The 15791-nt window shown below is 45.3% G+C and overlaps 1 protein-coding gene across 2 annotated transcripts in view; it reads right to left on the reverse strand.

Moving 5' to 3' along the window:
* The window catches only part of PAK6 (p21 protein (Cdc42/Rac)-activated kinase 6), a 15678-nt gene extending 544 nt beyond the window's left edge, over positions 1-15134 (reverse strand). Inside the window, exons 1-7 of one of the 2 annotated variants that reach the window (XM_009710649.1) lie at positions 14931-15134; positions 10072-10689; positions 6405-6896; positions 6021-6154; positions 2743-2869; positions 2427-2552; positions 1641-1775 (exon numbers count right to left, since the gene is read on the reverse strand). In XM_009710649.1, the coding sequence (XP_009708951.1) occupies positions 1641-1775; positions 2427-2552; positions 2743-2869; positions 6021-6154; positions 6405-6896; positions 10072-10689; positions 14931-15134 (1836 nt within the window). The remainder of the gene's footprint in view (positions 1-1640; positions 1776-2426; positions 2553-2742; positions 2870-6020; positions 6155-6404; positions 6897-10071; positions 10690-14930) is intronic. The other variant, XM_009710650.1, reaches the window with a different exon arrangement.
* Positions 15135-15791: the final 657 nt, after the last annotated feature.

The following is a 15791-nucleotide window of genomic DNA, read 5'->3' on the forward strand; positions in this document are numbered from 1 at the left end:
TAAGGCACATCGGCTTGGGTGTGAAGGGTTGATCGATTCATTCTTTTACTGGCCACTGATTGTGGAAAAAGTAGTTAAATAGGATTAGCAAATAGGTTTTTGAGAGTCTGGAAACCTGATGCTGCCGGTACAAGAAGATGAAGAAATTGCAAAAGAGCGTATCAAAAAGTTAAATGACTCAGCAGGTTTGTTCTTTGAAAGATACGTGAAAGCCTGTTGAGTAGCCAGAGCCGAGAACCACTTCAAGGCACTGCACATCTCTTGCTGGCGGTAATCCTCTGCACCATTAAAACAGAATAAAAAAGTGAACTTGGCATATATTTATTTATTTTAACGCCACTAATTACACCCATTTTAGACTGAGGGCATTTTCTCAGCTCTGAGTAACTTAGAAGAGGAGCATGAAATACTGTTCACACTGAGCTACTGCTTATTTCATGAGCACTTTGAACGACTTCACTGCGATTGCTCGAGGGAGAAGGCACAACACAGCTAAGCATGAGCACCAGGATCCAGCCTTTATCACTCTCTCAATAAATCTACCCATGCTTTAGAGAAGCACAGAGATTATCCCAGGTGGGGTCCGTTTAACCTGTTGTACCCAGTACTACAGTAACTGACCACAGTGAGCCATTAACTGTCATTAGAATGGAGGGCTGGATCCATGGCTGGTGCTGAGCTCCACTCGGACAGCGGGGAGACAGAGGGAGGATGGCCACCAACCGGGCAATCCAGAGGTCCGCTGGAAGCCAGTTTGCTTCCCAGAACAAAGTGGAGCAGAGCGAGGCTATAAACGGCTCTGGCTTTCACAGCCCATGGCAGGGTCATCTCACCAAGCAGGGTGTGCAATCCAGATCAGAACCGGCTTTACACCGCCTCAGGAGTGCAAGCACCAGGTCCAGAATGCGATCTTGAAATTTTAATTAGTGTTGCAAAGGCAAAGAGGAAAGAGCAGCTGTTGATGTTTGAGTGTATGCTGTTAGTTCAGCAGTCTACGCTGTTAAATAATTCAGTTTTAGCAGCTGCAGATATTCTGATTAATTGGAAAGGCCGGATAGCTCAGAATGCTGCAGAAGCTATTTGATCTCAGAGGCTTGGACTGAAATGAAAGAACGACTGCTCTAAGTGGTGACTAAAAGGTAATCACTGTATTTCTTATTTCACTGCTACTTTTTCATAAGAAGCCATGAAGCCGAGTTCATCTTCAAAGCAGCTGCAGCATCTCCACGAGCTACTGTCTGTGTCGAGCTCTCCTGGTCTGACCATAATCCCGTCTTTGCAGTCCTGAAAGCTGGGAAGCTGGAAACTCTCAAGAGCAAGGATCCTCCTATTTACTTCCCTGGAAGATGAGCTACTCTACCGACATCAGCAAGATATGAACCGTTGGGTCCACCTGAAGCAGCTTTGATGTGCATTATCCGTTTGTGCCCAAGTGACCCTACGTTATTGGGGATACTCCCCGAAGCAGCCACTAGCTGTCAGCAGCAACTTGCATCCGCGGAGGCACCAGGGCCAAAGAAGTTCCCCAAGAAACATGTCCTAGCAAGCTCACTTTCACAGCCAGCTTTACTGGGAACGGCTGATACGGATGTTTCCCCACGATAACCATCAGGTTTACAAGTGTTTGCTAGTATGCTCACCCTGTGGAAGTTTTTCAGTTTGGGAGGAGGACTGTCACGGAGCCTCTTCATTGCCTGGACTGGAGAATCACTAAAATAGGGGGGTTCTCCATCCACCATCTCTATCACCATGATCCCCAGAGACCAGATATCCACCTGTGGGAGCCAAGGTCACATCAATACACACAGTGCATTGCAACAGGTCCTTGCTTTGTTGCTTTCACAAAGACTACAACACCCCACCCGTGACAAACGTTACTTACCGAGTAAATCATTAACCCCCTTGACGCTATTGGACTCCTTACCGCAGTTTAACAAAGACAGCTTACCACCTAGGACTGAGCCACACTGGTGTTGCAACATGTAAAGGTCTGCAAGTAACTGCTTGTGCTACACGTGGTTGGTTGGTCAACAAAACTAATCAGTCTGCTGCTACCTGCCCCTAATTTCAGAGCTCACATCCGTGCCTTCCCTCCTCTCCTCCCTTCCCTTTATGGCACTGATTGATTTACTGATGCATATCATGTCACTGGCTGCTCCTTGCTAACATCTGTCTACCCTACAGCAGATACACGCCTATGCCAAGCTTAGAGTAAGTTTACACCTTGTTCCCGGAAGCAGAACAACCTGTTTTTCTACTGTTTTAGGAAATACTGATATCATCACAATCAAATCTGTAGTCATAGTTGTATTTATATTTTAAATAGACTCTAGAGGCTCTTCCTAGAAAAGCCAACAGTTATTTTCCTGTGACACTTCAGACTATTATTTGCTACCTCTTCTGGTATTAGGGAAGCGGTCCCTTACCTCAGTAGTGTATGGTATCCTTGCAATAACTTCTGGAGCCATCCAGTAGGGAGTACCTACTAGGGACTTTCTTTTAGGTACATCTTTACTGATCTGAGCACAGAAGCCAAAATCTGAGAGTTTGACCTGTGCAAAGAGAAAAGCAACCAACCTTAAAAATAATTCTTAAACAACATGGAAGGAAGCACCAAAGACAAAGAAGACGACAAAGGGACTAAGAGGTACAAAGAAGAGACCGTGAACAGAAAGGAAATAAGGAGATAGACTAAGGCTGCAGCAGCAGCAGACAGGGAACAATTTGTCTGAGGAAACATACCCTTCCATCCAGTGTCAAAAGAATGGAGTCGCTCTTGATGTCCCGGTGAATGACGCCCTGAGAGTGAAGATAGGACAGAGCCTGCAGCACCGATTCACACACTGTTGCAATTTGCTCTTCGTTTAGCCTGAAATTAAAGACACAGCAGTTTAACAGCCTTGCGCTGGGCAGCGGGCAGCACTCGTTCACAGGTCCTCTTTAAACACACAGTGCAATTTTGAAGTTGAATTGCAGAGACACGTTTTGGTTCCCCATGACCATTACTATCTCACTTTTACTGTTCTTCTATGACTGTCTTAGTGTTCAAAACATTTTTGTCTTGATGGTTAGCAATTTTAAGTTTTCAGAAGTCTAATACAAAGAAACTGCATTTTAAATCTTGTCTCTAAATTCATTCTGCAAGATGCTGTCTCAAGCAGTTCTGCTAGGCAAGACTGCTGCTTCGTGCCAAGGTGCCGCAGTAACCGTTCAGACAGCTTTTTTTAAAGCAAATACAGCAAAGCTATTGTTCACAAGGCATATTTTGCAACTTTATCCAGAAAGCATCTAAACACATAATTTGGTGGAGAATACAGGGATTAGTTTGGAGGTTTCACGCAGCTAGACACTTTGGATACTCATACCTAACTAAAGGTAGGACAGGTTACAAGCAGGGAAGACACTCCTCAATTTTACCACTCACTCTGTTGGCACACTGAGTATGAGCACCAAGAACCTTATCTGGAGAAGCTCGTGCTGTTTGGAATACCAACACAAGAATGGTCATGATCAAGCGTAAGTGAAAATGGCGGAAATGAAAATTCTCTCCTGTAACTGGGGACAATGATGGCATTCTCTGCACGTTTATACTGAGCAATGCTAGAAGTTAAGTATTTCAAAGAATAGCTGAAGTACCCAATTTGAGTACTTTCGATTCTCAGCCTGTCTCTAGCAGTTGTTGCAAACAACTCTCAGTTGAGGGCACAGAAATGATACCTCCTCAAATCCAGGTCTGCAAGTAAGACTGAGGAGAGGAGAGCGCTCAGAAGGCAGAACTCTGCAGAGCATACCACTACCTTATAAATGCATAAGGGCAATTGCTACACATTCACGAAGGCGGCTGCACCATCAGCTGAGAAATTTATACTTCCATGGCTTGTTTGGTATTCCACATCTTACCCTACCAAACCGACCATCTGACCAGGACAACTCCGTGTTGTGGCTGCACCGTGCCATGCTGATGGCAAATCTGTCTGAAGGATGCTGGGGGGCTACTTTTGCCATTATGATTTAACCTGTAGAGGGAGAGGGACAAAGGCTAACCGTGGGACTTCCCCAAGACAGAACCTAACCTATTTAGAAACAGCGCTTTTCATTTCGTAGTGCACGAGCTGCAAGAAAAGCTGATACGCTTCTGAGCTCTGCCGTTCCAGAAGATAACAAGAGGTGTATTTTCAGCCTGTGACGTACGGAGTTTGGTTTCAGTTGGGTGCCTGCACAGCGTAAAACAGATTACTAGAGGATTACCTCACTCCTAGAGATGCAAATCAGTTATCACCTTCAGCAAATGTTTAATGAGCGGAATGAGGGTATTTTCCTCCCTGTGAAAAACTGATAAGGGCTTGCAGCTTATTTTTGATAAATGTTTTGGTTATAATAGATCCTGTTCCTACTATGTGGAAAAACAAGCATTCATTAAAAGGTTCAAAGGAAGGCTTTGTAAAATAACACCGATCTAGGCTGAGCTCCCACAATGGAGATCAGTCTCACGGGTGGATGTAAACTACGCAGACCCTTCATAAACCTCTTCCGAACATTTTTTTTTTTAACTCTGGTTCCATTGGTTCTAATACCAGCTAAGGGCTACAACAGTTTCACTGGTTCTGCAATGCCATAACTCAGCATTCTTCAGGATTAAACGTTGGTTCTCAGACCCTGAGCTGTGCCTCTGAGCTCAATGCTGGAGGGCCTGGCCAGCTAAGTGTCTCCCAGACACTCCTTACAGGTGGGGTTGTAGACGCTACAGAGGACAATGTGCTTTTTTGATGTCTCCCAAACACATCACAGACACGCTTCCCAAACAGAGAACCCAACAGAGCAAGATATATGCCGTAAATCCACCACAGGATCAGTAAAGGCTAGTCAAAGCACATAAGTGAATTAAAGGCACACTATGATTAAAAAAGGCAAATACAACAAGTGTTAGCAATACTACCTAGTTGTAATCCAATTAAGACTCTGAATCTTCAAAAAAGGAAAGCTCGCCCTACAGACTTTCTTGGTCAGTCTGTTCATTGGCGTTCCCTGCACCAGTTTACAGCCTTGCGGAACTGGTCGAAAGCAGGAGCAGGGTGCTCCAGGGTCATGGGTAAGACACGATCATCGTAACCACACCACGAGAACACCTTGTGAGGGGGACTCCAGAGGCCATTTGGGAAAAACTTTTTTGCCCTGCAGAAATGCTTTGGGCATTAATGAATATGAAGTGACGTGGATAAAAAAAAACAAATTTAGGAGAGTGTCCAGTAGTTGCCATCTTTAGGCAATGAAATTTGGGAAGGAGTCCAGATCTCAAGGCTCTGCCGTGCTTCTCCAGAGGAGTTAGTCACAAATTCAACCTCACTAAGGTCGTACCACTGAAAACAATTTCTGCATGCTCTTTAATACTTATTCAATGAGCTTCCTGGCCAGAATTCAACAGATATAGTAAACAATACCCTTTATGAGTACTGTGTTTTACAGGGAAGGTCATCCTGAAAGGTGGTTGTAGTGAGGTGGAGGTCGGTCTCTTCTCCCTGGTAACTAGCCATAGGACAAGAGGAAACCGTCTCAAGTTGTGCCAGGGGAGGTTCAGGCTGGACATTAGGAAGAATTTCTTCACTGCAAGAGTCGTTAAGCATTGGAATGGGCTCCCCGGGAGGTGGTGGACTCAACATCCCTGGAGTTCAAAAAATGTTTAGATGTGGCACTTCGAGACATGGTTTAGTGGGCATGGTGGCATCGGGTATACGGTTGGACTTGATGATCTTTGAGGTCTCTTCCAACCACAACAATTCTATGATTCTATGAGTAGATGAATAGTGGGTATCTAAAGGGATCAGCACTGTAAATGAACTCCCTTCTACATCACAAGTATTATTGCATACTTCAAATGGATGACATTATAAAGTGTAGCAGTTTCAGGGCACCACAGACACAAGATCTTTGAGGGAAACTATTCTTCCCAGCAATCTCCATTCTACTGCTCTTGCTTGTCAGGTGGGAACACGAGGGTTGATGTTCTGGATTTTGCTTTGTACCTGATCTGAGACACAATGTCTGTGAGGGCCCCCCCTTGCAGGAACTCCATGAGCACCCAGAGCTCCTCTCCCACTAGATAGCTCTTGTACATCTCCACGACATTGACATGTTGGTAGTCCCTCATTATCACCACCTGTAAAAACACAATGGACAACTGACCACCACAAAATCACCAACAACACTTAATCTTATCCAACAAAACAAGCATGCACAACCCTACGAGTGCACCGCAGTAGCCTCCATCCCCCCAGTCATTTTTCTTCTTGGTGCTACCATAATTCTAATAAAAGGAAGATGTCTCCTGTTCTTCCCTTCTTGTTACCACGCTGTTACCATGGCTTTGCAGTGGACAGCAAAACCCCACCTCTCATCACTACACTCACCTCATTAAAAAGGAGCTCCCGGCGCTGCTGCTTTCTCAGATCCATCATTTTGACGGCCACCTGCCGCCCTGAGTGCTTCTCTCGAGCAATACAGACGATACCCGTGGACCCTTCACCGATCTTTACATAATTCTCCAGCAATGTCCGGGGATCCCCCTGGTCCACAACCATCCTAAGGGCAGCTTTGAACTGCTCATGAGTCACAACCACCGGGTCCTCACTGGCCAGCTGCCCTTTTGCAGAAGAGTCCTGGGGAAGGTGAAGGTTGCTAGAACTAGTCTGAGTCTGCCGGTTCCTGGGAGACCCCGCCGGTGATGGCCTGCCTTGTGGCAGTGCCATTGCCTTCTCCACTGTTGGTGATTTCTGGGGGGTCCCAGCTTCTGAGATCATCCTGGGGAAATCGGATGCAGGCTGATCTGATGGAAGAGACTGGGCTTTAGCTGCAGGGCTGCGTGGTGAACCCCACTGCTGGGGCCTGAAGAATGCATTAGGCTTTGAGAAGAACCAATATGAAAGTGGAAGAAAGAAAAAGCGATGGTTAGATTAACAAGAAGTGTCAGGAATCAGCTGCGTGTTACGCCACTCTGGCCTAGTATATTTTATAGCAGACGGGAGTGAAGAGCTCTAGGTTCTTGTCTCCAGGTCTGCACAACATATGCTGCACGACTAGGGGAAGCCACATGGATGCAGATCTTCAAGAATCGGTTACAGGATGGGTGCTATGCTTTAAGGACCTCCAAAGTGAGGCAGTTTAAAAGGGATCTTTTAAAGCATATGCTTTAAAAAAAAAAAAACACCAAAACCCAAAGCCCACAGAAGAAAACCCAGCTGCAAAAAAGCATTCCAACCTTGCCACCAAAACTCAGGGGCAACCTGTGTTGCAGAGAATTTGAAAACCCTTTATCCCTCTGTGCCTCTGATCTTCCTATATATAAAAGGAAAGAGGATTCATGCCAAAGCTGTAAATCACTTTGATGTCTTGGCCTAATTCCCTTAGGGTAATTATGTTCTGCCTACTGAAAACTCTCTCTGCACTTTCCACTGGTACCTGCAGAGCATTCCTGTCCATCAGACACAGTCAACACTCTGTTTTGGGAAAAGCACCACGAACCAGGACAGCTGTGGGTGGCCAGCGTGAGACTTGAGCTCCACAGAGCCACCAGCCACCTTGCCGTCTCACTGCCTCAGAACTGACCTACAATGAATTTGGATTAGCAGGGCTCTTTCCCAAAGCACTCCAAGCTTTCAGAGACCTCCCACTCAAGTCCCAAGCTGGCCCAACCCCGTGTAGTTTATGAGATCTAGCAAGATCACAGCCTGCGGTAACGTGGCTTCAGGGTACGCATTCCCATGCCAGCACTACGCGTAGGTCTCCCAAGAAGGGCGAATCTTCACGTGCTAATACTCACCCTGGAAATGTTGACTAATTAAAATCCAACAACACCTAGCAGGTTAGGTATAAAATACATTATATACTTAGTTATAGGTAAAATAATAGTGGATCTGACAAAGTAGCAACTTCAGAAAGAGCAAGCCAATCATTCATAGGATAGGGCAAAATAAAAACTTCAAAGCAACAAGCATTTGCTCTCTCACAATTCAGACAGATGATTAATAAAGTTAATAATAAGGGTATGGGAACTGAAAACTGCCAGTAGAGAAATTTTTAAAAGAGCACTCATTTTCTACGTCTCAGACAGAAAATAATTGCATAGAATTTAATTCTATGCACTTTGGGTTTTAATCAAGGATTTTTATCACAGTAAAATCTGCATAAGCCTAACACGCACATTTTCACACACGCATATAGACCCTGCAAGCATGATTTCGTATCTCCTAGCGTGGGGTGCGGGAGTGCGCCAACACAAACCGCCTGTCAGAAGTGACTTCCTCCTCATTTACCAGCGCCACCCCTGCACTCCTGTACAGACACGCTCATGGCAACGGAGTATTTATTTCCCAATTCTTGTTTTGTCTCAGGAGAGAGGAAAAAAAAGCTTTATATAACCTAGAGCATGCAAAAGGGCATGCAACATGCACGCAAGCTCACACATTTGTCTAACCACACGTAAGTATTATTTCCTGCTCCTCTAATTTGACAGCCCCTGTATACACATTTTGTGTCTCTGGACATTTTGAGATGTCGCTGGTTCTCCCACTCCTTCCCTCCTGTATTAGGTTGAAAGGAAAGAGCCCTCGACCTTCCCGTGGTGACTGTCAGCAGCCTCTCAAGGCGCCCACCTCCCCATTTTCAGCCCGTTATATCCCCTGTCCATTTTGTCAGCAATTATGCATTTCTTACACATTACAATCACACATCATCATCTCCATTTGCGAGGGAGATTAAGGTTTTAATCATCGGAGGCTGTTACGAACAGCTTAGATAAACAATTGCCAGCGATGGCGCAGACCCCTCCCTGGAGCAGGGAAACGGAGTAGGTACCCTCAAAGCCTTCCCTACTCCTCTCCTCTCCCAAACGGTTCGAGTTCAAACACACCCAGGGGCATCCATGTGCACACGGTGCCATTTGACCAGTGACCTCCGCTCGTCCTGGCGACAGCTCTGAGGCACGGCAAAAATGCTCTTGCTAGAGAGGAAAGAAGCGATCAATCCTCCGAAGTACTCGGGGACAGGCCTCCAGCCAGTATAGATCAGCCCAGAACCACCGAGACAGCAGTAAGTGTCGTTTGTGCTACACGGGAAATCCCGCTCCCTCAGAAAGGGAATCCACAGGGAGAAGGCTGTGCCCGAAAGCCTTGAGCCTGATCCTTAGGCAAACTGCAAGGAGCTGGGTCGGAGAGAGCCCCAGCCCACAATACACTTTAGAACAGTCAGTATTGTTGGGCCGGGAGCTCCCGTTGTCTTCCTCCCAGTTCAGGGACTCCACGCCTGCTAGAAATTAGTCTGGCCTAGCACCAGCCCAGGGCAGCCTTCGGAAGCACCGAACAGCTGTGCGAGGACAACGCGCGCTGGGTTAGCCTGGGATGAATCAGAAGCCGTGGCCCGAAGGGCTACATTTCCTATCCGGTAACGGGAACCAGAGATTTTCTCCTAGTTTAATAAGAAGTGAGTCATTCATTCGGGATAGCTTTCCTGGGGGAGACGGAGCTATGAGCTGTCCCATCCTTTCTGAAAACCAACAGTCAGATCTCCTGTTTGACGGTACCGTGGGTGCTGATGCAAACACGCCTGTCGTAGGCAGCCTGGCAGATACAGCTATAACCAACAGGCTCTCCTGATGTAGTTCTGTTTCGCACGGGCAAAAGAATACATTACTAATGTCAATTATGGCAATTTCCCAAACGGCAAACGCACATTTATGCTAGTATAACAGCATTTAAGGTATGCCTTTGCTACTACAGAAGGGCAAAAATGAGTAAGTGCCCTACCTCCTTCCCAGCCTACACTCCCGCAAGCCCAGCTCCACTAACAAGCCTTTCTCATCTAGATCTGGCTGCCATTTTGAGCTATGCCTAGCAGTGTATTCTGTGAAGCTTAGGCGGACTACACGTTTCCCCTGTCCAGGATTATTTGGATTCCAGCGTTAATCATAACAATAACAGATGGTTGCATGATGTTTGCAATTAAATTTGTTCAACTGTGCGAGTAACCTCCAGAACTGTAAAGTCAACATTGCGCTCGCTCAAAAATACCGAGTAACTATACCTTTATCTGCAGGGAAGGGCCTGACTTGTTTGAGCCGCTGGATGAGGGGAACACGCTGCGTAACAGCCTCCTCTTCAAGCTGTTCTCCCTTGACTTGGAGCTAGGGCTGCCCTCCCCTGAGGGCCTGGAGTTTCCTTGTCGAACGAGACACGGCTGAGGCCAGCACTCTTCCGAGCTCTTTTTTCCTGCCTTCTCGCCGTCCCCTGCCACGGTTGGCATCTGCTGCAAACCGGAGGCTCGCTGGAGGCAGCTCCCGTCAGCGCCCTGGAACTCCGAAGGGCCGAGAGACTGTGCTTTCGTGACCATACCGTTGGGATGAGACTGTCCTTCTGATCGGGGTTTATAGTCTGGCCACATAGTCTGCCTCCGGGTCACCTTGGTCCCACCGTTGCAGTTGAGGTAGTTTCCGTATTTGTCTGCCCAGTCTGCTTCAGGACTCTGCAGATACATCTCTGGGGGTCTGTCTTCCCCGAGGAGCCCAAGGGACTGCGCTCTCCTCCGGCTCGTGGGGCTCCTTCCCCTCAGAGTGTTCGAACTGATGGCAGAAAGCTTCTGGATGTCGTTGAGTATCCCGGAGATATAGCCTTCCACTTCCACGGTGCTGCCTCTCACCACAGTCTGTGAAACACAGGGAAAGTGGGGAAAAAAGTTAAGAGTTGTAAAAATTGAGGCTCGGTTTATCTTGACAAAGGTTAGATGTTGTTTGTCGAGCCAAAGAAGACTCAAGAAACACAGGGGAAAAAAAAGAGAAATTTTTCTTTCTGTCTTTTTTTCGCTGTCCTTTACTGAGGGGACCAAAAAAAAGGAACCATTGGGTTACAGCCTTCTGTCAGAGGCAGCAGTGCTTTCAGCCAGAACAGCGAATGCTGCTGCTGTGCTCATATGCTGAAGGACAACTTTAGAGCAAAACCGGGATGTTTCCAGCACTCCTGACCCTCTTGTGCTGAAATTGTGCTACACTAAATCACGAACTTAGGCTCAACAAGCTCCTGCGAATATTAGTTCTCAGAAGACGTTACAGTGCGCCGTAAGCTCTGTCTGCAAAAATCACCTTGCTATTCCAATACAAGGTTCACCTCTCCCCTGAAGCACTCTCAGTAGTGTGGTAATCAGTCTCCCTTAGTCTGGCTTTCTACAATTTTTGCTAATGCATCTTAATCCTGACCAGTGAAGACCACGCTGTTCCAACACTACATCCCTCCTCTGTTCTGCCAAGCTATTATAATTAAAAATGATGAACAAAGGGTCACAACAGCTCACAACTGCCTTGTAAGCAAACGATGAAGAACAAGACTTCCATCCAAACAAGGAACAGCACCATACAAGTAGGACACTTGAAGCTGGTATATTATGTAGTGCTCTACCTTGTTTATTCTGGAACTGAAAAGCTTACTGAAGCTTTTTTAGTGCTGGGAACCAAAATGTTTCATTTCTTCACAGAAATTCACAGCACAGGATCACTCCTACACTTTCATGAATTTCTGCCTGAGGAAAGTCCTTCCCTGGAGCGATGGCAATCTCCTGTTTGCTAACTGAACTCCAGGGATCTTCTAAAGATGCTGAATTAATTACACCGAGACTAATATTTAGCTGGTGCAAAACAGAGCTCCAGTAATTTCAACAGAATGCCATCACAGTGCACAAAATGAGCACCCAGTTTGCTCAGTGTCTGAGAATGAAAGGCAGAGTAGAAGATTTTGTCAAACGAGGTGAGGAAAGGACAATCCAACTCATACCGTTGTGTACACAACACCACATACCAGTTTACCTCAGTAATGAACTCAATTAATAGCACTCGTTCATAAATGAGTCTGAGCGGGGACAGATGTAATATGTACACCCCCAAGTCACAGAGCACTCGGCAGGATGCCTCCACACCCTTGCTCAGGCAGATGTGAGACAAAGAGGGCTTCCTCCAAGGCTCATTGATGGTTCAATGTTTCTACAAACTGAAAAAAGAATAACTCAAAATAAAGTTGGAAGAAGTCTCAAGAAGTCAGCTATTCCAAAGTAGATGAACACAAGTCATTCCAGAAAGACTTGTTAGTAAGAAGTCTCCAAGAACAGATGCTACGGCCTCTCTAGAAAATCCATTCCAGTGCTCACCTCACCTACTACTTAGAAACTTCCTAAAATTAGACTCAAGTCACTCCTCTTGCACTTCTAGTCCGTTAAGTCAGTCCTAACCCCAGGGGACAGAGAAGACAGCAGTGAGCTGTACTTTGCAGCTGTGTTTAAAGACTGCATCAGATTAATGAAGAAACAACCAAATGGGAGCCAAATCTATACGGAGTGCTCTCACAAAGATCATGCCTTACTGAGCAAAATTTAGAAATAATAATTTTAAAAAGAAAAGCAACCCTTTACAAGCTACACACAGTACATGTCAAAAGAAGGAAAAACTATGATGGCTGAATTCAGGACTCTATGTATAAAGGCTTGACCTAATAGGGCCAATTAGTATTTAAAAAAAAAACAAACCAAAACCGACTATTGATTGGTATCGTTGAACAGCAATTTGTTCCAATGAAGTTTACCAGAAATAATCAACTATATGACACAGTCTAAGAGTATTTTCCCTTGGACTTACTGGGGCAAAAAAAAAAAAACAGTATTAGTTTAAGATTCTTCTCTAGTTTTTAAAGCCTGTTGAGTATTCCACATCCTCATTCTCTTGAAGATTTGCACCTCCTTTCAGCTTTTACCATCTACAGGTTTAATAAGTCATAGACGAAAGTACTGACCAGTATCAGACTCAGGACAAACTCCAGTAAATCTCTTCGTGCACATTTCTATTTTGACAGTGATGCCTCACACTATTCTTTTGAGTACGCTTTTCCTAATACTTGAGAAAACTGGCTCAGTTTGCTCTGGGAATGCCACAGGTACAGTGTCAAGAGCCTAGCTGAAGTCAAGGTATAGGAGAGAGCTATCATTTTCCCCTGACTGAAAGCCTGATACCCTGTGATTGATGGAAATTGGGTTGCTTGACATGATTTGTTCTTGATAAATCTGTGCTGGCTGCTAGCTATTACCCTGCTATCTCCTAGGAAGTGGCTGCAAATAGATTACTTGCTTATTTGTTCCAGCCTCTTTCTGGGAACTGAAATTATTCTGACTGATCTACAATTCCTTGAATTTCATTAGGCCCAGCTGACTTGAAAATATGTAACTTATCTAAGAAGTCTCATTTCTGTTCATGTTCTTTTCTTAGTCTAGCCTGCGTTCTTATCCCTTCATGCATGATCGTGTTAATTGTGTTAGCCCGCTGATCACAGTTAACCTTTTCAGTAAAGACTGAAGAAAAATCATTAAACATTTAAGATCTGTCAGTGTCATCTGTTATTAACTTTCTTTCAAAACGAGCAGTGAACAAATTCTTTCCTTCGTCCTCCTTCTCCTCCTCAGTGTACTTATGATGTTTCCTTAGTGCCCTTTATGTTCCTTGAGAATAACATCTCTTTGTGCCTTGGCCTTCCAGTTTTCTGCCTACATAAATTTCTTTTCTATTTGCCCTTTATAACTTGACCTAGTTTCCACCCTTCTGAGCAATCCTCCTGCAGTTTAAGCTCATTAGAGAGCTCCTGATCTCACCAAGTTGGTCTCTTATTACACATTTTATCTCTTCCCTGGATCGTGGTCCTATCTCCTACTACATTTTGAACCTCAAAGCACATTCAGGACACCATAAAACAGAAGGCAATACCTCCTCCCTTTTTCTTTTACCTGGTCTTCCTAAGCAAGTTTTTCCTTTCTAAATCAGCATTCTGCTCAAAGATCCTGATGTGCCATTTAAATTGGTTTGATTTTGCATTAATACTTGCATTATACTAAAATGTAGTCCCATTTAGTCCCCCTTTTTTAAGCATCTCTACAGAAAACCTAAATATATTCATCAGATAGACAACTATATATAGACAACTATACTATAGGCAACTATTTTCTTTTATGTCCCTCCTAAAATCAAGTAGTAACATCTCTATTTTACAACTTGCCTTTCAGTTTTTAGGCCCCTGTAGGGTTTTTTTTTTAACTGGGAACAAAAACTTCCCACAAGCTAGCAAGACTTTAAACACAGTAATTCTGTCACCATCTTTCATTTCCTTTTCCAAGAGGCCATCACGAACCTGCCTGTCTTCACAGAGCAGGTCCCCGTCGTCACTTGTGAACAGGCAGCCTCCAGATGCCATTATCAACAGCCATCCAAGCACGGCAGCCCTCTAAATGCGCCCATCTACAAGGATCAGTAACTTGTTTCTCCATACTGAAGGACTTGCTTTAAGGACATTCTCCTGTTTACTATGTCCCACTTTCTGTTAAAATGCTGCTTTAAAACCCTTTTAGTTTAAACCCTGGTTTAGTCCCGCTCCCATTCACTTAGCCATCCATGAACAGCAAGCTAGCGCTACCCCGCTCTCTCCCACTCAGGCTTCCCTGTCAACTTAATTAACAGCCAAATTTGCTCACCCACGAGAATGACAAACTTGCTAAAACAGGTCTCTCCATGAGTTCTCCTCTTCGCTTCCCTGTACAACAGCTGAACACAGCCTGGGCCCTGTCAGCTACCACGGGAGCGTTCACAAGTCCTTCCTACAGTGACAGGCAGCCAGCTGGCTATTTGAACAGTGACACTATGGCAGTCCAGGGTACTGCTGTCCTTATTTCTCAGGAAGTCACTATCGCCAAAAAAAAACCCCAAAAACCAGCGTTATCAAAGCCCAGACCCTGCTATCCACTGAATTCCTTACAGATCCCACCCTTAGCCCTATTTAAATACAATGGGAGCATCACCTCAACTTGGGCCTCCCCAAAGAGCAGGAAAGCCCAGGGGACGGGACGGAGTAGTCTTCCTCTCTTACCTTCATAGGCTGGAGTTGCATCCTCGTGATCCTGGAAGGGTCTACCACTGGCTTGGGGCGCCTCAGCGTGTCTAGAATATTCTGCCATTGAGGTGGCAGGCCCACAAATTTGCCCTCCTTTGGGTCAAATGAAGTGTGGACACGGTGCTCAAAGTTCTGCGGAGCCGAGATCTCCGGGCGTTTCTTCTTCTTCTTGCGGAACATGATGCCTGAATCAGAGAAGGCAATGCCATCAGTGCTTTTGCGTGTCTAGGTCCGATATGCCCCATCAGTAATACCACGTATCAGTTATATTAGTTAATTACATTGCATTAAGCACATTTTTCCGGTGACAAGCACTTTAACAACAGAGTTGATCATCTGCTTTTACAGACGAGGAAACAGAGGCAACAAGAGAGCAATGACTTGCTCAAGACCACCCAGCAGGTCAGTGGCTGAGCTAGGATTTCTGGTGACCTTTTTAGCGCTCTGCCCACCGTGGAACAGTGCTCCTGTTTCAGAAAAGAACAGACAGCTGTTACGTCTGTGCCTGAACTCCTACCACTTGGCTTCCTTTATTTCTACAAATTCATATTGCCTGATACAAACGTTTGAAATATATAGATGAGATACATATTTGTATTTTACAGGCCTGTATCTAGGTTAAACGGCTTTAGAGTCCAGCCAGTTAGACGGTGTTGATTCCACTACAAGCCTGGAATAAGGGCGGTTATGAACAGGGCCCAGGTTGTCTTCTCACTGGTTACTCCAAGTAAGTAATAGACATTTGATTCCCATTTAAAGACAACGGAGTTGTTGCCAAAGGAAAAGCTGCCCAAGTCGGATTTTGGATCTCATTTTTTCTAGCTTAGATAGAGGGCT

Source organism: Cariama cristata, unplaced genomic scaffold, assembly GCF_000690535.1.
Source record: "Cariama cristata isolate BGI_N322 unplaced genomic scaffold, ASM69053v1 scaffold4762, whole genome shotgun sequence".
In the NCBI taxonomy this organism is placed as follows: Eukaryota; Metazoa; Chordata; class Aves; order Cariamiformes; family Cariamidae; genus Cariama; species Cariama cristata.